Source organism: Eucyclogobius newberryi, unplaced genomic scaffold (assembly GCF_026437365.1).
Source record: "Eucyclogobius newberryi isolate DKJ021-1_F unplaced genomic scaffold, fEucNew1.0.hap1 SCAF_14, whole genome shotgun sequence".
Lineage (NCBI taxonomy): Eukaryota > Metazoa > Chordata > Actinopteri > Gobiiformes > Gobiidae > Eucyclogobius > Eucyclogobius newberryi.
In genome coordinates this window covers 12,743,202-12,770,328 of record NW_027315768.1, presented here as the reverse complement: position 1 = coordinate 12,770,328, position 27,127 = coordinate 12,743,202, and the positions used below count along the sequence as shown (strand labels likewise).

Genomic DNA, 27,127 nt, shown 5'->3' with positions numbered 1-27,127 from the left:
TCAGAAACAAAAAAGGTGAGAATTCCTCTGGCGTGAGCAGGTTAAGATCAGCCCTTGAGAAGCACCTACAAAATCCAAACTGTTGAATCATATATAGGATGTCTAAAATCAACCCTGTTTTTGTTTTTATATCTAATATGTCAAAATTAACCGCAGATTTTGACATATACAGCAAAATTGAATAAAACTTTTAACCTGGCTCAATCCATTTTTCAGATTTGGATGTTGGATATAGAAGACATTTCAAATGTATATCTCTAAGCATATACGACTCTATAATCTCTATAAATACAGATGTTTACCTGCTCTAACCATCACTGTCCCACTTTCGTCCCCAATGCCCATCTTTCTCTGTGGTCTTGTCTCTTCGTGTATGTGTGTGTTTGTCACTCCACTCAAGCCTCTCTCGCTCTCTCAGTCCTTTCTGAGTTTTCGTGGACCGCTCTTCTCGTCTCGTCATAACAGCAGAAATAGCATGTACAGCGTACGGAGCCAGGTGCAGGACAATGGCTCCGAGAACGAGTTTGCGGACGATGAGCACAGCATATTTGAGGACGCCCTGAGTATGAGGGGGTCAGTGTTTTTCCCACAAAGTCGAGAACGTCAAAGCAGCAGTATGAGCCAGTGCAGTTACTGTCCGCACATATTTCTCCCGCCCAATGACATCAAGCACAACTCAATGGGCTGCAACGGCCTAGTATCTCGAGTAGGTGGAAACTCGCTCCCGCCCTCGCCATTGGAGCTTCTCATGTCGTCGCTGACAACATACGACGCTCCCCCTGGTGGCAACGTAAGGAAGTGTTGTCCGGCCAAGCCATACTGGGTGTTCTGTGTTCATCATGGCTTTTTTTCTTTTGCTGGATTTCGCGTGCTTGTGCCGTGTCCGTTGTCTCGTGAGGTTTTTATTGAGTTTGTGTGGATACCACCATAGTCTGGCCAGCCACGCTCATTCACTCTCTCAGCTTTATCGATTATCGAACTCACACCTTCCTCTCCTTTCGAGCGCTTTGTTTTGAGTGTTTTTCTCACACTAAACTGTACTTTAAATTAGGGCTGTGCAGTTAATTGGAATTTTGTTTGAGATTGAGATTCACTCATTTCGTCACAGACAATCTTCTGAAATACCTCTGGTTTGAGTTCAGACTTAAGAGGAAGAAATCTGACTATTTCAAATGGCAATTATTCAAAGTCAATATTTTTTATGTTCAAGGAGTTTATATTGAAAGCTATTTTTACTTTTAATTGACGAGACTAAATTAAAATAGATCGAAAGTTTAACCCATACCTCTTAACATTAGCCATGCAGATAGATACGTTCTGTGCTGTACTGTGGAATGTTATAGCCAAAGGAACAACGTACGAGTAAGGTTTGTGGAGATGCAAGCCTGCTCACTGTAATAAAGCATGTTTTTTGAGGTTTTCCGGTGCAATAAAGCATCAAAATAAAAAAGCATGCTTTAATTCGAATCCCACACATAATTTCAGCTTTTTTCATGGTAAAATGTCACTTCATTTAGTAATAACCTCTAAGTTAGTTCACACACACCTGCTACTACATTATGCATTTTATTCAAGGTTTATACAATTAAAACGCCTGGCCAGACCAACAAAAAACATTGTCATTATTTGTCATATATCTTGGTTTTCCATTGCAGCTCACCATTGCCCACTGCTTTGTGCACTGCATGTAATGTGTGCTAATTGCTGTTCGTCATCTTCATAATACATGTTTGTACTCTTAGGCACGTGTTTAGTCAAATAATAGCATATACTGAATGTACCTCATCATAACAATAAAAATCCCATTACCTCTTGGGATTTAACTGCTTTCAGACATTACGTTATGTCTTCTTCTCCTTCAGCCTGACACAGCAGACACAGAAGTGACAAGGGAACAATGTCAACACGCAGAGGACCGCCTCAACGGTTTACCGACCAGAGACAGAACCGTCAGTGTGACCAGCGCCATCACCAGCACAATCGAAGGTGTGTATCTGAACAAATACAGGAAGTGTTGCATATGGAGGGTACTTATTCATGTCTTTTTGCTTCAGAGCTGGAAGAATCGAGGCAGAAGTGTCCTCCATGCTGGTCCAATTTTGCCCAGACCTTTCTCATCTGGGACTGTTGCCCATTTTGGATGAGGGTGAAGAAGCTGGTTCATCTGATAGTGATGGATCCCTTCACAGACTTGGCTATCACAGTCTGTATTGTTCTCAACACTCTGTTTATGGCCATGGAGCATGACCAGATGTCCAATAATTTCACCTTTGTCTTGAATGTGGGCAATTATGTGAGTACATTACACAGTGTGCAGTCATATTTTTGTAATGTTTTTTTCTGTTAATAATGAGTGATAATACTGTTTGTTTCTAGGTGTTCACTAGCATCTTCACTGCAGAGATGGTTCTGAAAATTATTGCGTTGGACCCATACCACTATTTTCAACAAAATTGGAACGTCTTTGATGGGATTATTGTAACACTCAGTTTGTTGGAGCTTGGACTTGGGATAAGTATTCTGAGAGCTTTCCGACTGGTAAGTGTTTTTATCAATTCATCTTTATTAACTGTATTTATTTCTGTGATACGTGTTGGTGTAATCCATCATTCGGAGTGTTCCATTGTAGAAAAAGATTCAGTTGTAGTCATCTGGACGTTTCCACTCTCATCCAAGAGTCGTGCTCAATTTGCGGATCAGCAACGGGAACTCAGATCTTTATTCTACTCTGCCCACCGGGCCAGATGACTACAACTGAATCTTTTTCCACAATATTTCTGTGAAACTCGATCAGGAAACATTTTAATAACTTTCCAGATTTGATTTATCATTTTTTTCAAATAAGTGAGAAATGGGACACCTTTACGGAAATAATTTGTTTGATTACATTTTGAATTTAAAACACTGGCAAATTTTAAAAATTAAACTTGAAAAATGTACCTTTAAAAATATTCAACAGTCTTAATTTAGATTGTAAAAGTCGCTGTGAATTGAGTATAAAAATTCATTAGAAACTGTGATTTAATCTTTGACTACAACAATGTAGACTGTTCACTTTGACGGCTCGAAAATCTATGCATCATTTTGTAAACTGCATACTAAGATAGCAAGAGCAAATAGCAACTAAAAAGTTTTTTTCAGGGTTTAAAATTATGAAAATATAACTTCATTTAAAATTCAAAATCTGATAGAACAAATGCTCTTCCAAACACCATTAATTCACAGATGTTAAAGGTTCGATATTGTGCGCTATTTTGGCTTTTTGAACAGCTTTTGAATGCCTAAGCCTTCATATATAATCATAGATAAAGCTTCAGATAATGTATGTATGGCACAGATAAGTTATTTAGACCGGATTTTCATGAGAGCCAGCAGTGGGCGCAAGCACGGAAAACTGAAGTCATTTAAACTTGGCTAAAATCTAGCTCAGAGTCGACATGCATCCCAGTGAATTCAATCTGAAATGATCCATATATCTCATGTGAATGTGCTTGTCCATTCAAAACATTGAAAATGACTTCCTGGATTACCACCTAATGACATCACGAGGTGGAATCTAGTGTTTTAAGCTTTGGAGAGGCAGACAAGACAAAATATACAGGATTATTCAAAGCTCCACGTATGTTTTGGACGTAGTCACGACATTATAACAACAGTTTCAAGTATTGATTCAGTATAATATCGTATCTTTAAGAAATCCAAAACTAGAAACGTCTTTTCGCAAGCATGTGAATGACCTCAGCTTCAGTCTGTACATTTGTCTCATACATTATATAAAAAGACTTATGTGCATTTCAGTTGTTTTCTTTCCCTCTTTTCGCAGCTCAGAGTCTTTAAATTGGCTAAATCGTGGCCCACACTCAACACTCTTATCAAAATCATTGCAAACTCATTCGGAGCCTTGGGCAACCTGACTCTGGTGCTGGCCATTATCGTGTTTATCTTTGCGGTGGTGGGAATGCAGTTGTTTGGAAAGAATTATAAAGACTGCGTGTGTAAGATCTCCAGTGACTGCACTCTGCCGCGCTGGCACATGAACGACTTCTTCCACTCGTTCCTCATCGTGTTCCGGGTGCTGTGCGGCGAGTGGATCGAGACCATGTGGGACTGCATGGAGGTGGCGGGCCAACCCATGTGCCTCATCGTCTACATGATGGTGATGGTCATCGGGAACCTTGTGGTAACGCAGTCTGTTTGTCAAACGTGAATTATGAAGGAGCAAACTGAGACATATGTGTGGCAAATGCAGTTACAGAGCTCTCATTCAAGTTTGTCACCGATTTGTCGCCATTTGGTGGACCCTCTGACTGAAAAGTTACATAGTGCATCTTTAGAGAAAAGCTTTACTACATAAAAGAGTACTTACTGTATTGAGAGCTGCCACGAGGAAATTAAGAACATTTCTCCTTTGTGAGATTTAAAGATCTTTCCTATATTATATATACTGTACCTTAGTGTTATTAAAGAAGACTTATTATGCTTTTTTTGTTATAAACTTAGTGTGTTGTAGTTTATAACTGATTGTGGTCATTGTAAAACAGAATATTCATTTAAAATTACTTAATCTAATTAATTAATCTAAATAATTAATACAGGAGTACTCAAACTTACATTAATCAATCCAAATACACTAAGCAGAAACCGTTATATAACATTAAATAAAACAGCTCATTAAACGTGCCATCACCCTCGCCTGTGGGTCCAGCTGCAGAAAGAATCCACAAAGAGTCTGGACACCACAGTAATCTGCTCTGGACGGCTTTGTATGTCATTAATTCAATTCAATTTATTTTTGTAACGCCCAAAACCACAACAGCAGTTGCCTCGAGGGCCGACAGTGAAAAACAGATTAAACAAGGTTCATAGGGACTTGGCAGTGACAAAGCGTCCCATGTCCTTAGACAATGTCCCAGCATTCCGTGTCCTTAGACAAATGTCCCAGCATCCCATGTCCTTAGACAATGTCCCAACATCTCGTGTCCTTAGACAATGTCCAGCATCCCATGTCCTTAGACAAATGTCCCAGTATCCCGTGTCCTTAGACAAATGTCCCAGCATCCCATGTCCTTAGACAATGTCCCAACATCTCGTGTCCTTAGACAATGTCCAGCATCCCATGTCCTTAGACAAATGTCCCAGTATCCCGTGTCCTTAGACAAATGTCCCAGCATCCCATGTCCTTAGACAAATGTCCCAACATCTCGTGTCCTTAGACAATGTCCAGCATCCCATGTCCTTAGACAAATGTCCCAGTATCCCGTGTCCTTAGACAATTGTCCCAGCATTCCGTGTCCTTGGACAAATGTCCCAGCATTCCGTGTCCTTAGACAAATGTCCCAGCATTCCGTGTCCTTGGACAAATGTCCCAGCATCCCGTGTCCTTAGACAAATGTCCCAGCATTCCGTGTCCTTGGACAAATGTCCCAGCATCCCATGTCCTTAGACAAATGTCCCAGCATTCCGTGTCCTTGGACAAATGTCCCAGCATCCCATGTCCTTAGACAAATGTCCCAGCATCCCGTGTCCTTAGACAAATGTCCCAGCATTCCGTGTCCTTGGACAAAAGTCCCAGCATTCCGTGTCCTTAGACAAATGTCCCAGCATTCCGTGTCCTTAGACAAATGTCCCAGCATTCCGTGTCCTTGGACAAATGTCCCAGCATCCCATGTCCTTAGACAAATGTCCCAGCATTCCGTGTCCTTGGACAAATGTCCCAGCATCCCATGTCCTTAGACAAATGTCCCAGCATCCCGTGTCCTTAGACAAATGTCCCAGCATTCCGTGTCCTTGGACAAAAGTCCCAGCATTCCGTGTCCTTAGACAAATGTCCCAGCATTCCGTGTCCTTAGACAAATGTCCCAGCATTCCGTGTCCTTGGACAAATGTCCCAGCATCCCATGTCCTTAGACAAATGTCCCAGCATTCCGTGTCCTTGGACAAATGTCCCAAGCTCCCCTGTCCTTATACAAATGTCCCAAGCTCCCCTGTCCTTATACAAATGTCCCAAGCTCCCCTGTCCTTATACAAATGTCCCAAGCTCCCGTGTCCTTAGACAAATGTCCTTCTTCTTGGCCAGGAAAAACTACAAAATCTCCTTGACAAGTACTTCTCTGTTTATTAACAAAAAATATGAACTGATAAATAAATCAAATATGTGGCTACTCTTCCCCTAAGTGTAAGTCTATAAGTGACAAAAACTGAGGATATTTTAACATTTTTATGGACTTAAACGTGTTATTTAACTGTGCACTTTTTGCCGCTCTGCTCACCTCTGCTCAGTTGTCAAGTATATTGTAAAGGCAGAGTTTATTCCAGAATGATTTAGACTCTACATGTTTTTGGTCATCCGTCACAGAGTTGCATGTTCTTTCCACAGGTGCTGAACCTGTTCCTCGCGCTGCTGTTGAGCTCCTTCAGTGCGGATAATTTGGCCGCCACGGAGGACGACACCGACAACAACCTCCAGATCGCCATTGCTCGTATCCACAGGGCCGTCTCGTACATGAAGTCACTACTCCGGAGCATGTGCAGCACCTGCCGGGGCGACGAGAAGAAAAGAGAAGAGGAAAAGTCTCTGGAAGAGCTCCACAAGACTCTGGGGCCGAACGGGGTCCCGAACCATACCATCAAAGAGTTCTCCAAGAGCGGGAACGGAGAGGTGACCGGAGTGGACAAAGAGGGGGACAAGTACATCGTGTGCAGCAGAAGTGAGGACTCCATCATGTCGTTCATAAATAACCCCAGTGTGACGGTGAGCGTGCCCATCGCAGCAGGAGAGTCGGACTTTGACAACCAAAACACGGATGAATTCACCAGCTCCTCCACGGACTTAGCCACGCTTCATATGGTGAGAACGCATGCACACGCATGTGGCACAGAAGGCTTGAGTTGGAACAAAACTTAGAACAGTCTTGTAAAAAGGGCATTTTGTGGTTAAAATATGAACATAATCATCAGATGTGTAACTTATCTAACCATCTAGAGTCCTGCAGGACCAATGTCACACTGTTTCTGTGGGTTTGAGAGCGAGGTTTATGCTGCAAATAAGTATAAAATATTACACAAATTATCAATACATACTTCCCAACCCAATCGAAAAATCAAAAATCGACCTTTTCTACGCCATTATCCTTTATTTTGGCAGCGAAGGCGAGCGGGGGGAACAGCTTACACGGGCGCCGCCATGTTTGTTGTGATTATTATTGCTGGGTGTGTTTCTGTCCCAGAATGCAAAGCGAAAAGTTAAGTGCGCAGGTCAAATTGAATATGAAATCGACACCATGATGTTGAACGACGTGAGCGGTGGCAAAGAGAGTGGCGGCGATAAAAACAATCCGAAAATTAAATACCAGTTGAATAGTGCATGATCTGTTTAGTACAAAAACACACTGAGGAGCGAAAGTGGGACGGATATACGTCCTACAAGTCATGTTGCTTGCATTTCAGTGTTTTCATTTGTTTTTATTTGTTCTTTTCTCTTAATTCTGAAAAAATCTCTCTTAGGGGGGCAATCTCCCACTTTTTTATGCGATATCTCCTCCCCTGGGATGACAGGGGTGGGAAGTATGTCAATGTAACCAAAAATGTACTTGCAATATTTGATTTTGAGTGTTAGAGACTGTATCTGAACATTTTAGATACATTGTACTCTCTATTCTATGGTCTAACTGGAAAATGTCTTGATATTGTGTCCCCTGTGCCTTTGGTCACTGGGCCTGGATCAAAGTGTGCAGACAGTAGAGTAAGTTGATCATTGTGTTTTAGGTACTGCTGAAAGTGTTTTGTAGTTAAGAGAGTTAGGCTTGAAATGGATTTAAGATCATGCTAATAATATAACATGAGTGGCAGGTTTTGAAACCCTCCCAAGAGGAGTGGCTACAGCAGAATCCTGGAAAAACCACAGACATCGCAGTCCAGAAAAGTGCAGTGCAGGAACAGCAAAGACACAACGCAGATTATCTATTTTTCTCTTAGTTTTTATACACTACATAAAATATCACAAAAAACAGACACACGACACACAGAGAGAGCATACAAACATTTACATATATGTAGTCTGGTGTCATTTGTATGTCAAATTTGGGTCCTAAAGTATTGTTTTCCCTTTTTCTATTGTGAATGTTTGTGGATTTTTGTGGATTTTTGTCCAGTGCTTGATTGTTGATTCAGTTTGTGTCATCTATTTTCACAACAGTCTTCTTTCCTGCAGCCAGACGAATGGTCCAAAGAGAACCATTTATTGTATCCATGACAGGAGTTTTGAGACCCTGATACATAGTTCTAAAGTCAATTGGGATGCTACAGTAATCCAGCATTTGTGACATTCCCAAAACCAATGATTCTGTTCATTTGGCTTCCACAGTTTCTCCAGCAACCTGTGTTTCCCTGTGAATAATGTGCACTTGGACATGGTGTTTTAAAAATACAGTTTTAAACAGAATTCTTCCCAGACACAAGATTTATATTTATAATATTTAGTAGAAAGGCTGTTCTGATTATTAATGCATTTACTGTGTATAGTTTTGACATTATTTCCTTTGAAAGTTCAGACTTCTATACTTTAATTAAAGGCTCTGAAGTTTTGTCCTGAACCTGGTGGAACGGTCACTACTACAGACAAGCTCCTTTTGAAAGCTTTCTTAAATGTATACAAAATACATGAACTTATGGATGTAGTCAACTTTTTTTTTCCTTTTTCTACTGTACAATTTTGCATTATTTGATTGGGATTGTAGTTTTCTTCATTGTGAGCTTGCTTTGCCGTTGCACCATTAGGTAGACCATAGTTCGTCTCGGTTTCATCCATTTTAGCCTTAAGTAATGTTTTAATGTGTAGATTGTGGTTACTTTGGAGTGCTGGTCACTGCTATTACTGTTACAAGATTGAAGCACTTAGCCCACGGTTCAGGCCAATATGGCTTTTGTGTGTTACACCCAACAATCTGTTCATGAGATGCCATATAAACAGGAAAACTATCAATGTGCAGATTACATTATGTGCCATCTCCGTCTGAGTGCTTCATCTGGCCGACACAAACCTGACAGAAAAGCTCCGATTTGCACGTATTGAATAAATGTTTCAAGTCTACGCTTGGATTGTATTTTTGGATTTTTCGCCGGTTAGAAATGCGAAAAGAAGCGTTGAATCTTTCGTCAGAGGAGTCTGAAATTGGAAGTGTTTGGCAGTAACATGCTTCCATCATTGTGAGCACTGCATTAGTGGCTCCCGGGACAGACAAGTGCTCTCACATTCTCCAGGAAAGACATTCTGGCTGTGCTCATCCCGTGGCTATTAGGAGACACACCCTGTAGGAAGCTCCACAACAACTCAGACAAGGGCGGACGGGACGGGCGCGTTCTGGTTATTATATTTCTTTAAAAAAAAATCATTGTGTGTTGTTTATTCTATTTTGTTTACCCCGTCAGTGAACAAAAGTGTGTGTAACTTGATTGTAATGTTTTCTGGGGGATTCAAGTATAGACCGATAAGGATAGTGAAGGATAATTAGGCCATCATAAGTGGTAATAAATAATAGAACACTAGTAGTATGCGGGCTTCTTCTGGTGGTACTCTGCAGCTCTTGCTTTGAGGAAAAAAAGGGGGGAAATTTTGAAACTATAACAGAATTGTTTATAGATACTTACAAATAAGAAGTTATCTCAAAACTACATAAATATATTACCAATCCTCCACAACTCTACTGGGTACATCAAAAATAAATGTGAAAAGAAGGAAATTGTAATCTCAAACGATACACACTTTGTATTTTGTCTGGTTCCGCCCACTCCGCACTTTTATTTTTTTATTTTTTTATTTTTTTTCTTCTCTCTTTTTTCCTTTTTATTTTTTTTTCTCTTCATCTTTCTATTTTTTATTTTTTTTGACAAATGTTACTGGACTGTATCTTTATTTACACAGACGTTTTGATTGGTCTGTGTTTATTCTTTCAATAAAAAAAAAAAGAGAAAAGAAGGAAATTGTAATCTCAAACGATACACACTTTGTATTTTGTCTGGTTCCGCCCACTCCGCACTTTTATTTTTTTATTTTTTTATTTTTTTTCTTCTCTCTTTTTTCCTTTTTATTTTTTTTTCTCTTCATCTTTCTATTTTTTATTTTTTTTGACAAATGTTACTGGACTGTATCTTTATTTACACAGACGTTTTGATTGGTCTGTGTTTATTCTTTCAATAAAAAAAAAAAGAGAAAAGAAGGAAATAGTGTTAAAACTGATGAAGAATGGGAACATGTTTGGAAAGAATTCTGTTGGAAAAACACATTTATTATATTGGTTGTTGGAGAAAATGTGTCATGACTGAGGTCAATGAGGCACTGCAGGGTGGTACCGGTGTTCCTTTTGACTTCAGAACAATGTATTTCGGATGTAAAACTCCTGCAATGGAAGCAATAGCTGGATACCTGTGGAAAGTAGTTTTGGTTGCAGCAAAAAAAGCAATAACAAAAATAATGGATGAAGAGACGGAGCCAACTATCAAGGACTGAACTGAAATGACATGGACATTTACAGAACTACTCACATAGAACTGGCAAAAAGATTTTTACTTTTGTTGCGATGTTGCACTGTTAATGGAGACATATGCTTTTTCTTAAGTTAGTTTATTTATTTATTTGTGATAGGAACAGTGCACAATATACATTAACCTTATCAGGAGAGAGCGTTGTATCAGGTTGTAGCTCAAGTGCTTATTTCCACGTAGTCCCTGGGCAGGCTGATGTTATTAGGTTATTATGTTTTTAGTGGTAGTGGAAACCAGAGTACCCGGAACTATAACATAAGTAGATTCATATTTTACATTTTGTTCATTATAAACCTCAATATTGATATAAAACGACTTCGTAATTGAAGCCGGTCCATTGTCTTCCTGTTCAAGACTGCAGAACTGCTAAGCCTCGCCTCTTCATCGTGACATTTCACTGTGACAAGCAGCAGATTGCCCTGGAGGACATTTTAGACGACACAGGATTACTCAAACATTACTAGACAAATGATGAGGAAACACTTTTGGAACAAGGTTAAAAACTCTTTCAAGCTGATTTAACATAATGTGTCCCCTTTAAGAGCGCAAACTTGCCCAAAATCTCAAAATTGAAATGGCCAGGATTACCTGTCCTATCCAGTCTAAATAATAAATATCCTCCTTCCTTTAGCTTTTCTTTTGTTGTTCATTTTGAGTGGCAGGAGGATCTTCTTAAGTGTTTTCTTCATTGTTGTTCAGAATGCGGAGGACGATGGGCAGCTCAGCTCCTCTGAGGGAAGCACAGTAGACTTTGGCTCAGCTGGAGACAGAGGAGAGTCTATTGACTTTGAACTGGAGGAATTCATGGAGCCAGATGGATGCTTTGCTGAATGTAATTACATTTTATACTCACACATAATGATGAGCAGTGATGCTGATCATTAACTATGTATCGTGGTAAAAGACCAGCTAAACGTGACATGTGTTTGTGTTGAGCAGCCATGGTTCAGAGGTTCAAGTGCTGCCAGGTGAATTCGGAGGTGGGCTGGTGTAAGATGTGGTGGACACTGCGGAAAACCTGTTTCCGGATTGTGGAGCACACCTGGTTTGAGAGCTTCATCATCTTCATGATCCTGCTCAGCAGTGGAGCCCTGGTATGTGCATCTTCTATTTTCACTTTTATGATCTGCTACAACATGCATAAGTCAATGATTGTATTCTTTTCCAGGCTTTTGAGGATGTTTACATTGAAAGAAGGAAGACCATTAAAATGATGCTGGAGTTCACAGACAAAATCTTCACATACATTTTTATCCTGGAGATGGTGCTGAAGTGGACTGCATATGGATTTGCCAAGTACTTCACAAACGCCTGGTGCTGGCTGGACTTCCTCATAGTGGATGTGAGAATCCTGACATAGATTAGGGTGACCAGAGGGAAATGACCAGGCCCTCACATACGTACACACAGGCTGGACCCTGGACCCTACACTTACTAACTCACTGAGAGAGGAGTTCTTTCTTACACATACACACACATACACACATACACACATACACACATACACACATACACACATACACATATACACACATACACACATACACACATACACACATACACACATACACATACACACATACACACATACACACATACACACATACACATATACACACATACACACATACACACATACACACATACACATACACACATACACACATACACACATACACACATACACATATACACACATACACACATACACACATACACACATACACATACACATACACATACACATATACACACATACACACATACACACATACACACATACACACATACACACATACACATATACACATACACATACACATATACACACATACACACATACACACATACACACATACACACATACACACATACACACATACACACATACACACATACACACATACATATACACATATACACATATACACACATACACACATACACACATACACACATACACACATACACACATACACACACACACACACACACACACACACATACACACATACACACATACACACATACACACATACACACACACACACATACACACACATACACACATACACACATACACACATACACACACACACACACACACACACATACACACATACACACATACACACATACACACACACACATACACACATACACACATACACACATACACACATACACACATACACACATACACATACACATACACACATACACACATACACACATACACACATACACACATACACACATACACACACACACACACACACACACACATACACACACACACACACACACACATACACACATACACACATACACACATACACACATACACACATACACACATACACACATACACACATACACACATACACACACACACACACACATACACACATACACACATACACACATACACACATACACACATACACACACACACACACACACAGACACACACACACATACACACATACACACATACACACATACACATACACACATACACACATACACACATACACACATACACACATACACACATACACACATACACATATACACATACACACATACACATATACACACATACACACATACACACATACACACATACACATATACATATACACATATACACACATACACACATACACACATACACACATACACACATACACATACACACATACACACATACACACATACACACATACACACATACACACATACACACATACACACATACACATACACACATACACATATACACACATACACACATACACACATACACACATACACATATACATATACACATATACACATATACACACATACACACATACACACATACACACATATACACATATACACATATACACATACAAACATACACATATACACATATACATCTGGTCCTCTAACACAGATACATTATTTCCACTAGTAAAACTGAATTATGAATCAGTATATTATGTGTGTTTGTTGCTCTAGGTGTCGCTGGTCAGTCTGGTGGCCAATGCCATGGGCTATTCTGAGCTGGGGGCCATTAAGTCTCTAAGGACCCTGCGAGCCCTGAGGCCCCTGAGGGCCCTGTCCCGCTTTGAGGGCATGCGGGTAAGAGACACTTTACTTGTACACACTTTGTCCCACTGTAACACTCACACACACGACACAAACCCATCTTATCTGAGCGCGCAGAAAGCAGAACTGTGTTGCATGTAGGAGGCATTCCCTCTCTTCCCTCGTCCTCTGTCCAGCTCTTTTGTTTCACGTGCTACAGCAGAACACATACGCACAAAACACTCCGATCAGTCACATGGCTGGTAATTGACCTTTATTACATCCGCTACAGAGGTTAGCCGCTGCTAATGCTGATATGTCTGATAGTTTGTTGGTTTGCCAGTTCCACTTCTGTTCAAAGATTGTTAAATCTAATTCAAACTCATGACATTATTATTCCCTGTATATGCTTGAGTTAGTCTTTATTTTAATTTGCTCACTATTACAACAGCTTTTGCAACAATGTTCATGACAGAAAAGTAGAATGATTATTAGTGAAGCGTTTATTGTTCAAATCTGAATGAAAGAAAATTGTATAACAAAATTGTGGTCTAAAAAGCTTATATAAGCATTAGATCTGTCTGCGATGAAATCAATGCAGCAGGTATCGATTTGCTTTTTCATGTTGTGGTCTACACTCAGCACTATTATTATGGAGGGTTATTCTCATTCAAAACAAGCAGTGAGGAGTATCTTACACTTATACTATGTGATATCTATATTAAATTAGTATGACAGCCTTTACATTTAGGAAGCTACATTTTGTTCTGTTTGGATTTCCTCTTCGTTCCTTAACATGATTTATCTATGTTTTTGTTTGCAGTAAGCACATTTTGTTGAGTCCTCCTGCCTCTACAAGGTGTTTTATCATTTCTTGGTTCGTTTTTACATAGAACATATGTCTTTAAACACCCATAACAGAGTGTCTTTCCCTGTCCTCAATCACTCCTCATGTTTTACCACACAGCTGTCAATGTCAATGTCCTGTTTATTTAGCACTCATTTGTGTATTTTCCTGATTTTTACCATTATATTAGTGTTTTTCTGTGTTTTGCCTCTGGCATAGATTAAAAGTGAATGTCTGTCTGGCAGGTTGTGGTCAATGCGTTGCTGGGGGCCATTCCTTCCATCTTCAACGTGCTGCTGGTGTGTCTGATATTCTGGCTCATCTTCAGCATCATGGGAGTGAACTTGTTGGCAGGGAAGTACTACTACTGCGTGAACCGGACCGATGACAAGCCTTTCCTCCCCTCTGAGGTCAACAACGCAAGTGAATGTCTTAGATTGGGGGATGCGGCGCGCCTGAAGCTTTGGAAAATTAACTTTGACAATGTTGGGTTGGGATACCTGGCACTGCTAGAAGTGGTAAGTGAATACCATGTATTTCATTATTTCATATAGTTCATATAGTTCAGAGCTCAGATGAAGGATTTTCTCTTGTATGGCAGTCCTGCTAAATTAAACCGTTCATTATACCGTTCATATTTGTGTAGCAATTTGATTTGATTTGTTGAAGTAGTAAAACACAAACATGACTTATAATATTTTCCATTGATGTAACAAAATTATTTATTTCAAATGTATTTGTAAATATTCTATTTAAAAAAAAACTCTTAACAAATTAACTTTTAAACACTTACCATTTTTCAAAATAAAACAGAAAACTTGCAAATAAAATGAGTTGTTGAACAAATGAATTAACACCAAGTCAGAGCCTTATTTACAACTTTCTTCCATATCATCATCATCAGATGACTATTTGCATGAGTCTCATTTACACAGGGCCGGCCCAGCCTATAAGCGAACTAAGCAGCCGCGTAGGGCCCCGAGGCGTTAATAGGGCCCCCAATCTGGCAACCCGTCTTATGAGAAGTGCAAGCGCAGCGTGCGCCACTAGTGTAGCAGCGCTGCTGGCGCGGCAGCGCACACAGCGGTAACATATAACGCACAAACCGCATTTATTTGTAATGACAATCTGGCAACCGAGACACCAAACCTGCGCTGATTGGGCAACTTCATTGTGCGCGAGGAGATCGAGAGCAAAACATAAACACAACAGAATGTGGTCCCTGCGTGGTCCTCATGTCCAGAGGAATATATCCCCCCCGAAGCGGAAAAACGAAAGAAGAAACTTCTTGACGATGTAAAGAAACTGCAAACTCAACAACACTCTCCAGGTATTGAACTTCTCTTACAAAGAGACGGTTAATGCTGCTGTTTGAAACAACACGATTCTGTCACGTTAGTTCGCTCAGGCTGGAGGAGACGAGAGCTCTGCACCGCGCACAATATGTGTCTGAATGAAAGATAATAAGCTTCACATTTACACCAGCCCCGTAGTGTGAGCTGCAGGTGAGGCCGGTGAGGGGCGTCTGTGCCCCGGGTCACTAAGAGGCGGAGATCCGGTCCAGACGAGCGCCGTCTCGTCCAGAACCTCTGACGTGAAACTTTGGAGTGAACAGTGTGCGGCCCCTGTCCCGGGCCCCTGTCCCGGGCCCCTGAGCAGGGCCCCTGTGCAGCCTCAGTCAGAGATGAGCTGGTTTGAGTTTGCGTCCCTCTCTCACATCACCATGTGTGAGATCAATCGTGACTCGTGATGTCTGTTTTACTTTGACTTCTTAAAGTGCAATGAGAGGAACGTAAAGGTTTATGCACGTAAGGTCCATCAGCCAATCACATCGCAGCATTGTTTCATGCAGGAGTCCAGTGTGTGATGTTCAGATCAGAACAAACATTTATATTGTAATTAACTTTTAATAAGATAAGATAAGATAAGATATTCCTTTATTGTCCCACATGGGGAAGTTTCATTGGTGCAACGCAGGTAGATCCAGAGGTAGATACAGAAGAACAGATCACTTATAGGAAGTCTGAAAAACACTTTCACTAGAAGATCTCCTATAAATAAATAAAAACTACCATAGACAAATAAATAAATACCATTGCATGTGATCCCGACAGTAATTGCACATGAATATGTGTCACGACAGCACATAGATTGCACATGAATTTCACAGTAATTGCACATGAATTGCACATGAATTTCACAGTAATTGCACATGAATTGCACATGAATTTCACAGTAATTGCACATATGACAGAATTGCACATCAGTATTAGGTTAGGTCAGTATTGCGACGGGATAACGTGACGATCTCCGGGTAAGACGACTGTTCTCCGCAGTTTCATGAGTTCCTCCTTTGTGGAAACGCAGTACGGCGCCGGCCGGGGGGCGGGGCCGGAGCCGGGGGGCGGGGCCGGAGCCGGGGGGCGGGGCCGGAGCCGGGGGACTCAGAGCCAAGACACATCGTAACGACACGACGAAAACACTCAATCCAGCCGAATAAAGTCAAAACAAGTTAATTTAAAGCGATTCCAGTGCGTGTCCCGATCGTTCGTGAAGTTCCTCTTTCATATAAACGTGTATATAAACGTGTACCGACGACACGCCGTACTTTAGCGCGGCCGGAGGGCGCGGGGGGGGCTGGTGGGCTGGTGGGCTAGCTCGGAGCTAGCTCACGTCACAACAACACAACGAAAAACGCTCAAATCCAGCCGAAAAAAGTCAAAAACAGTTGAATTAAAAAACTATTCCAGCGCGTGTCCCTATCGTACAGTAAAATAGAAAAAATATACTAACTATATTTACAAAATATAGGAGATAAAGCACAATAAGTGTGAGAAAGAAGAGAGAGCGTTTACACCGGGCTGCCAGCTGTACCAGCGCCTTATGACGTATGATAGAGCCTTATGACGTATGATAGTATAATAGAGCAACAAAACAATTAAAATTTATTTAAAAAGCATCATTAGACTATTTGTTATAAATTAGTAATAATAAAATAATAAATTGATAGTGAAAAATAACCAGACATATTATGATTACGTCTGTTATAGAATAATACTATATATTTTTATACAAAAGTGGCAAAGCTGCAGAAACGCAGTCTCTTCACTATAGCGAGGTTTGGACCTTCACTTCTCGTTCTGTTCATTCTCTGGGAATAACATGTTTGCACTGTTTTATCAGTGTTAATTGTTAATCAAGCAATGCTTATGCCATTTGTTTAATTTAATATAACTTGTTTTGTCACTTTGGCAAGAAGGAACAGTTGGGGGCTGTAAAAGATAAATTAGTAAGGATAACTATTACTTTTACATTTTCAGTTAAAATGAATCAATTTTACCATAATTATTTTTCATAGCCAATATTGGATTTAGTAATTAAGTACACTAATGTATTAATAACTGGCTTTAATCATTTTCCCCTGGCACAGTTTCATCACATCATCATTTTATAGCATTACAACCTCGACATTTGACTCTTACTTTAGCCGGCTGGATCACATTAAAATGCACCAGAAGACCCAAAAAAGGTCTGAAAATCTCTGGGGGAAAGCCCCCAGACCCCCCCCCCCTGTTCATTAGTTTAAACTAATGTGCTAATGTGGCTGTAAACCCTTAATGCCCACAAATACGCCCAAAAACATATCTGGGAGGTGTGTTATTTGTACAGGGAGTAGAGGTGATGTCAGCGGAATACCAAGTTGCATTGTGGGATTTAAGTTATCAATATTTGAGCTTGTGAGGTTTTGAGAATAAACTAACTGTCAAACAGATGCCCTGGAGTTTTGGTGCTTTGTTTGCGTTGAAGAAAGTTCCCATATGTGAATTGTTCACTGACAATGGCAATAAAACTGATTCTGATGACGTGGTGAGGGGCCCCCAAAAATGTTTTTCGCTTAGGGCCCCCTGAAGGCTTGGGCCGGCCCTGCATTTACATATTAATTGTCTTTACAATTTTACAAGTTACATATCACCACCAGACTTGTCACGACGATGAGCTGTTTGTACGGCTCTGGATTTTTGGAGCTAGAGGAGATTTGGAGTTTGGAGATCTTTTTTCCACCTCTGGATCGTGGCGGCGGACACTGTCAGCTCAGCCATCTTCACCCCGCGTTGCATTCTGGGGGATCAGTACACTGGTTCTCTGCCAGCATCCTACATTGTCATGCCGTTGTCATCAGTGCTTTTTTAGGCGCTTTGGTTATACAATTGAACACAAATTTTTGTATCGCAAAAGCTGCGAATCAAAAACACTTTTTTGTTTTCATCGCATTTGAGAGAAATTATGTTGCATTTGTGATGTGATACAGACACTTTACCTTTTACTGCACTGACCTGAGTTGGGAAGTAGGGAGGTTATGTTACTGACATTTCAAACTATTTTAGTAAGGAATGATTCTGATACCAATTTCAATTCAGCAATGAAATTAAAAAAAAAAAAAATATTTTGGAAATATATACAAAGAAGTAAAAAACTGGTCAAGTCCCATTTAGTCCAAAGTTTATCAAATTTGTCCATTTCCAAATTAATTCTGTAATTATGAAATAGTATTTTTTCCCTTTTGTCTAGTGTCTACTACAGTCAGTCAGTCCAGTCTTTTATCGTTGGTGAAGTTTGTGTTTCTTTGTAAATGCTTTTTTCCCCAAACAATTTCTTTTGGAGCAGTTGCAGCATGAGATTAGTAAACTGCACTTTTTCGCACTAATTTAAGTTCAGCTTTTGCCAGGTTAAGAGAAAATGATATTAAAAGGGCTTCTAAATATTCACAGACGATGTGAATGTCAAGAATCTTTTGTGAAAACTAACAAAAAGTCCAAATTGTGTCTTCTGTTTGTATTTATAGTACATTTCTTATGTGTTTGTGTTTTACAGGCAACTTTTAAGGGTTGGATGAACATAATGTATCCTGCAATTGATTCTCGGAAGGTATTTCATGCTACAACTACACTTTTGCGTTGATATTTTTGTACAAACACATAAAAGTCTCATTTAGACAAGAGTAGTAAGCATATTTATACACCTTTTCATTTGTATTCAGCAAAACCTGTCACAAAAAACAAAGACATATGAAGAGCATCACAAGTAGTAGTTGTGTAATATTGTGTTCTTCTGTTTCCAGCCAATGGACCAACCGGACTATGAGGTCAACCTGAGGATGTACTTGTATTTTGTCGGGTTCATCATATGTGGGGCCTTCTTCACCCTCAATCTGTTCATTGGTGTGATCATAGACAATTTTAATCAACAGAAGAAAAAGATAAGTATCAAAACTGCAGTATATTTTGATCAAATCCTTTGAAAATGACACAATTAATGTCAAATTGTATTCTGTCTGCACTTCGGAGGGCAGGACATTTTTATGACTGATGAACAGAAGAAATATTACAACGCCATGAAAAAGCTGGGCTCAAAGAAACCACAAAAACCTATTCCAAGGCCAGTGGTAAGCAACCAAAGGAAGTGTTGTGTCAACTTAAAGTGCATGTGACAGGTTCTAGTTTTCTCTAATTATGACTTTGTTTGGTGGGACAGAATCTGTGGTAAATATTGATCTCAGTTTTGAATCCGTCTTGTGTCAGTTTGTAATGAAACATTTTTTAAAATTACAGAAGTTCTATGGACTAATTTATTTAAACAGATTTTGGACCAAGTGGGACTTTGGGATTTGAAAAATAAATGTGTAAATATGTTTCTATTTATGTTTAGTTGATGTCTATTTGTATTCTTACCGATATATTGATTATTGCTCCCTTTTTGCTCGATTTGTGTTCGTTGTTCTTTTGTTTATTCTTTTTTTAAAATACTGTTTAAATTTTGAATACATTTTTTTATTACTAAAAAGGAATCCCTCTATGGCATCAATAATATCAGTGGAGGAAGAGGTACTCAATTGTGTTACTTAAGTAAAAGTACATATACACGAGAAACAAAAATACATAAGTAAACGTAAAAATTTGACATAGAAAAATGTCATCATTTTACGTTTACTGTCAAACATAAAAGGATAAAGTAGCGCTTTTTGAGGTTTATTAAAGTATCAAAATATTGGAGATACAAAACTCAAATCAAATCAAATCAAATCAATTTATTTTTGTAAGGCCCAAAATCACAACAACAGTTGCCTCTGAGGGCCACAGGGAGAAATGAATCAACAATGTCTGTGGTGGCGATGGAGTCAGACAATGTCTGTGGTGGCGATGAAGTCAGACAATGTCTGTGGTGGCGAGGGACGATGTCCCAGGGTCCTCTGTCCTTAGACTCTCCTTCTCGGCCAGGAAAAACTACAAAAAAAACCTCTTTGGGAAAAAAGCGTAGAAACCTGGAGGAGTTCCAGTGAAGGAGAGATCCGACTCTCACAGACGGACACGAGGAGACTGGAGCTGGACCCACTCTTCAGGCAGATGAGGGACCGACTGAGGCGAGCTGGACCCACTCTTCAAGCAGATGAGGGACCGTCTGAGTCGAGCTGGACCCACTCTTCAGGCAGAAGAGGGACCGTCTGAGTCGAGCTGGACCCACTCTTCAGGCAGAAGAGGGACCGTCTGAGTCGAGCTGGACCCACTCTTCAGGCAGATGAGGGACCGTCGGAGGCGAGCTGGACCCACTCTTCAGGCAGATGAGGGACCGTCCACACAGGGCAGGGACCACTTCACCAGGGGAGGGGCATCTGGGTCCACAGGTCCTCAGGAGTGAGAGAAAGAAAAGAAGGCGGTGAACAGTTTGCAAGTGGAATCAAAAAATAAATATTGTTTGATAGCATAAGTAGTTAGAAGAAGAAGAGGATAGTGCTCAAGCTGTCATACTTCCCCCAGCACAGTTACTCCTAGGGCAGCGTAGCTAAAGCTGTGGGTTTATGTTTCTGTTCCTAACTACTCTGACCATAAGCGATTTCGAAGAGGAACGTTTTAAGCCTGGACTTAAATGAAGAGACTGTGTTCTGTTTTGCGTTGAAAATAAACTAATTAATCGATTTACTTGTTTTTCTAGCTGTTTTTATCTAAATGTGTATATTTTCAGTTTATTAAGAAATTATGAACATGCTAAAAATAAGCCCTCAGCCATGTCAAATCTGAAATATAATTGACACGTTTCCTTGTGTCTCGTAGAACAAACTGCAGGGTTACATCTTTGACCTGACCACAAACCAAGCTTTCGATATCGCCGTCATGGTTCTGATCTGGCTCAACATGGTGGCCATGATGGTGGAGGCGGCGGAGCAGTCCGAAGAGAAGACCAAGGTGCTCCAGGTGATCAACACCCTCTTCATCTGCATCTTCACCGGGGAGTGTCTGCTCAAGATGATTGCCCTGCGCCAGTACTACTTCACCAATGGATGGAATATCTTTGACTTCATCGTGGTTATTCTGTCCATCATTGGTAAGGCTCCTGACTGGACTTTTCTGACCGCTGAAACTTTCATTTATCGAAATACAGGTGTTGTCCCGTGTTTGTGGTTTACATCGGCTGAATAATCGGCCATTTGTATTAGATATTCCTTTATTGTCCACACATGGGGAAATTTTGGTGTTACAACGCAGTAGAAATAGGGGGAAAGGACAGATAACTTATAGGAAGTTTGAAAAATAAATACAAAAATAAATAAAACACTCTCAATAGAAGAATTCTTATAAACAAAACAAAAAACTCGTATTAACAACTCCTCTCATATCTTAATAGGGAATGGAGGAAAATAGATAAAACAAAATAAAAAGATAAAAATATTAATAATAATAAAATAATAATAATAAAATAAAGTAAAGTAAAAATAGTTAGCATAAGACTAAATAATAATAATACTAATGGTAAGTAAACACTCTTATTTACATCAGTTATATGCACATGAATATGGCCTTAATTGCATGTGAGATAAGACAGTAATTGCACATGTTAAATATATGTATTTAAACATGTGACTTAATCTTGAGCCTAACCCACAGTTTGGAGTCCACTGCTCTAAACCTCTGCACATGCTCCTCACAGTGAATATTTCAATGCCACGACATTGTATGATCACTGTATGATCAACAGCATCTCAGGACAAACACTGACACATTTACTGTCCAAACTGCACTTGTGGTGGGACACGGTGAGGAGGGGCCGAGCAGAAGTTACATGTCAGTCAGAGATCAGAATAATATTGACCATGACAAAGAGCACTGCTGAGCCTGTGTGCTGAATCCGGCGCTGACAGTTTTTAGTCCCGCCTACTTCTATAGAAATCCAATCAAAGGCAAGCACAAAAAAAGTAACCAATGATGAGAGAAGCGGGACTTTTGAAACAGAATCCAATCATAGACAGAGAAATATGTCCTTTAATAATGACAATTTGATCTTCTTATTTTCTGTTGTGTAAATCAACAATTTTGAGGCGCCCTGCGTGGTGACTGCTGTTGTGATTTTGAGCTATACAAAATTAAATTAAAGCCAATGTTGAAACGGGAAGCTGAAATCCACGAATAACTTCCAATTTCTCTCTGTGTTACAATTGATAAAATCTGAAAATCATGTTGTTATTGCAGTTATCATCATCAACAACAAAGTGTCCCTCTTTTTATATTACTTGAGGTGGTCACCCTAGTCCCCAGTATATAGTTTTCTTACCCATGCTCACTGGTGTGTACAAAGGGCTACAAACACATATGATTGGATGTGACAGAGTTTGCATTACACGCACCAACTAAAATGTCAATTTAACATTTCACTGCAACTAAAGATTGCGTTTTCTCCTTCAGGGATGTTCCTGGCGGAGCTGATTCAGAAATACTTTGTATCGCCCACATTATTCCGAGTGATCCGCCTAGCCAGGATCGGCCGCATCCTGCGTCTCATCAAAAGCGCCAAGGGAATCCGCACTCTCCTCTTCGCCTTGATGATGTCACTTCCTGCCTTGTTCAACATCGGCCTCCTGCTCTTCCTGGTGATGTTTATCTACGCCATCTTCGGCATGTCCAACTTTGCATACGTCAAAAAAGAAGCAGGGATTGATGACCTTTTTAACTTTGAGACTTTTGGCAACAGCTTGCTTTGCTTATTCCAGATCACCACATCTGCTGGCTGGGATGGCTTATTAGACCCAATCCTCAACAGTTACAACAGCAGCAGCAACGATACACAGGATTGCGATCCGCTTGCAGAAAATCCTGGAAGTTTAGTGAAGGGAAATTGCGGAAACCCTTCAGTAGGAATTGCCTTCTTCGTCAGCTACATCATCATCTGCTTCCTGATTGTGATAAACATGTACATAGCCGTGATCTTGGAGAACTTCGGCGTGGCCACGGAGGAGAGCGCCGAACCGCTGAACGAGGACGATTTTGAGATGTTTTACGAAGTTTGGGAGAAGTTCGACCCTAACGCGACGCAGTTTATGGAATACAACAAACTGTCGGACTTTGCCAACGCCTTGGCCTCGCCTTTACGCATCGCCAAACCCAACAAGCTGGAGCTGATGTCAATGGATTTACCCATGGTGAGCGGCGAGCGCATCCACTGCCTAGACATCCTGTTCGCGTTCACTAAAAGGGTTTTGGGAGAAGGGGGAGAGATGGACATCCTAAGAGGGCAGATGGAGGAACGATTTATGGCGTCCAATCCCTCCAAAGTGTCCTACGAGCCGATTACGACAACGCTCCGTCGCAAACTGGAAGACTCCTCGGCGTCGGTTATTCAGAGAGCTTACAGGCATTACGTGCAGAGACAGTTGGAGGACATGCTGGACCAGGACAGCGAACTCGAGGAGGAGACTGCCGTGGATATTGACGCTAATCACGCCACGGACAAAGCGAATCCGGAGAAAAATGGCGTGCCACCGGCGTCCGCTTCTCCCACGCCCGGGAACTATGTGAGCGCCAACGGGAGCAAGCACGACAAGGACCGCAGCGAGAGGGAAGTGGTGTGCAAAGAGGATGACACTTAAATGAATGCGACAAGAAACGGAACAACCACGAAAACTGGGCAAAATGTTTACAGCCTTTGAAAAGATCGCCACGGGACTCCTTTTGCCAAACGGACGCTCAAAGCAAACCAAAACGAGACACTGTTGAGAGACAGTTTTGGCTGTGTGCGGGTCCACGGAGAGCCTCTGTTATATCAATGACTAATGTATTATTTCACTCATGTTTGGTTCATTTTTTTATTTGATTTTTTTACACTAAAGGTTCCTCTAGTTGTTTTTGTCGAGCTGGTGTGTAGGGCTGCACCATGTTGGAAATGTTTACGATATGCAATGCGGCGATATCGATATTATTGCAATGATTTCATACACTTTCTGACACGATAATATCATTCAAACTGAATTAATCTTAACAGAGACAAAACCGAGGCTCAATCGAGGGTAATCTGGACTGAAAAGGGAAAATCGTGATTAAAAATGTGACTTTTTAAACGTTTTTATTTTGAAAAACGGTATATTTCAGTCTGATGGAGTACATTGGCGTCATTGTGATATTTTAAAACAAAAATGTTTGCCTCAATGTAACTAGTCAGACAAAAAACATTAACACAAGGCTAATTTAGTCCATTTCTTTCTTTCTGCGATATCGATTATTGCATATCGTGTACTTTTGTGACGTATTGTGCGGCCCTACTGGTGAGCACTGCTGATATTGTGGTACAAAGCACACTGCAGGACCGAGGGACTGTAACCTGCATGAACCTCACTATGCATGTCCTACTGTTGTCTGTGGGTCCATAACGCTGCTGCGCATTCGAATGGAAGGAGTTACTGTCCAAATCAGATGAACTGCACACTTATGTTATAGTTAGAACAGGCTCAGTCCAACTTTACACACAGCCTTAGACGCTGGAGTTAAGTGACCTCACCTTCACCTTCACACATTTTGTTTTGGAAAGATATCAGCAAAATGTCCACAGTAATGCACATGCCCCTGCTTATGGTGAGGGAACCGTGGGGCAAAGAGACAAACATGTGAGTCCACACACTGCTGATCTGGTCCCAGGTTCTAGAGGACGGCCCGGCAGCGTTGCAGAGTTGTCGGTGCCGTCGACAGGACCTGGCTCTTCATCATGTCGTATATCTGAGCTGTGGCTGGAGGCTCTGGATGCTGCTTTCTGTTTACATTTCTTCAGTTCATGATTTGGTTTGGTTCATTTCTTCTCATCTTTGGAGTCGTTGTTGTGTTTCCATACTACGGCCCTGTTTATGTGATGTCGAGCATGTCATGGTTTAGAACGTGAATACTTTAACCATAAAACTGAATGTTTGGATGACATCATTCACATGGGAAATGCTTTTAGTCTATGCATGCAGGACTCTGTAATAACACATTTCAATGGAAGTCAGAAGAATAAAGATGTCATTAATAACCACAAGTATACTAGTAATCCTAATACCTGGAAATCATAACATTGTTCATTATTAGAAATCCATTTCTGTGGTTTCTGTGAACACTTTGTGGTTTAAAGACCATGGAATATTTGAATTATTAAGTAGAGTCCACGTCTGACAACAGGCTGAGGGTCGAATGCTGATTTTCTTACTCTTGTGTTATGTGCTGTGTCATGGTGACACTTCTTTATATCTTCAGCATGCTTATGTTCTTTGTTCTTCTTAATTATTCTTTTGAAATACTCAACTGCAGTAATAATCAAGCTACAGTTACTGGTCTAATAAGTGCTCATTGTATTTTTAGTATCTGTTCATGACATTGTGGTTTTGGTCAGACGACTTTATAATGGCTTAAAGTTTCAGTCGATACTGTTCATGGAGACATAGTGCAGTGGGGCTTTTCCTATCGCTACAGAGGCAAAGCCCGAAATCTGAGAATGCGGCCTATAGCTGCTCTGTAATTGTATTTGCTGAAGATGGAGAGAAAATCCCATTACAGGTGGTGGTGAGATGCCCACCTTCCTCATGTGCTAATAGACCCACAGTCCAGAAACAGTCCAGACATGAGCACAGACACAGCAGCAACATGTAACACTCTACTGCCTGCAAATGCAATCATACAAAGGTGAACATTTCTTTGTCAAACTCTGTTTCTGCTGTTCAATAGCCTATGGAAAGAGGAATGAGAGTTCATTAGCCAGAGCATAGCGCTTTGATCAATAATGGTCCGTACAAACCGCAATGGATACAGCCATTACAACACTACAGCCGAACATCCCAGAGGGTACATATTCCACAATCTTTGCTCTAATAGGTTTTCACATGCCTTCTTTGTAAGTGCTTCAACACATGCAGTATTCATCACTCTGAGTAGATGACAATGCCTAAATTCATTCTTCTTCATGTACCTTGACAATGCCTTTTGTTTTTATTGCTTTTCATTCCGAAAACAAGAATGACATTTATTAATGACCAAAGAATTAACCTTTAGACCTACTAATAGGCTTTAAAGCTGTGAGCTCACAGCACAAACATTTCCCATGGCTGCACGTGCCCAGAACTCGATAGGAACCTGATTTACTCTTCCATTGATGGCTGCTGCACAGTAATGATTATGTGTCACAGTTGGTGCTTAATGGTATCTGACGAGCTGTGGAAAAGGTCTCTCATAGAACAGTGGAACCCGTGCTCCAAGCCCCACACAACAGCTTCTCTGTGGACAGCAGACTTCATGTTTAATAGTCAATGCATTCTTACATAAGAGCCAGCCGGCCACCTCAGCCTGCCCCTCCTCCTGACCCATGTCACAGGACCTGGGC

At 40.6% G+C, this 27,127-nt stretch overlaps 1 protein-coding gene across 2 annotated transcripts in view; it reads left to right on the top strand.

Annotated features, from left to right (window-relative positions):
- Nucleotides 1-24,432, top strand: part of scn1laa (sodium channel, voltage-gated, type I-like, alpha) — a 51,234-nt gene extending 26,802 nt beyond the window's left edge. The window contains exons 12-27 of one of the 2 annotated variants that reach the window (XM_072444326.1): nt 419-629; nt 1,873-1,986; nt 2,055-2,293; nt 2,377-2,538; nt 3,824-4,180; nt 6,377-6,847; nt 11,239-11,371; nt 11,479-11,633; nt 11,708-11,881; nt 13,549-13,671; nt 14,710-14,982; nt 19,337-19,390; nt 19,584-19,721; nt 19,803-19,907; nt 21,571-21,841; nt 23,197-24,432. In XM_072444326.1, coding sequence (XP_072300427.1) covers nt 419-629; nt 1,873-1,986; nt 2,055-2,293; nt 2,377-2,538; nt 3,824-4,180; nt 6,377-6,847; nt 11,239-11,371; nt 11,479-11,633; nt 11,708-11,881; nt 13,549-13,671; nt 14,710-14,982; nt 19,337-19,390; nt 19,584-19,721; nt 19,803-19,907; nt 21,571-21,841; nt 23,197-24,377 — 4,161 coding nt within the window. In that variant the 3' untranslated portion in view covers nt 24,378-24,432. Of the gene's footprint in view, nt 1-418; nt 630-1,862; nt 1,987-2,054; nt 2,294-2,376; nt 2,539-3,823; nt 4,181-6,376; nt 6,848-11,238; nt 11,372-11,478; nt 11,634-11,707; nt 11,882-13,548; nt 13,672-14,709; nt 14,983-19,336; nt 19,391-19,583; nt 19,722-19,802; nt 19,908-21,570; nt 21,842-23,196 lie in introns of both variants that reach the window. The other variant, XM_072444325.1, reaches the window with a different exon arrangement.
- The last annotated feature ends 2,695 nt before the right edge of the window (nt 24,433-27,127 follow it).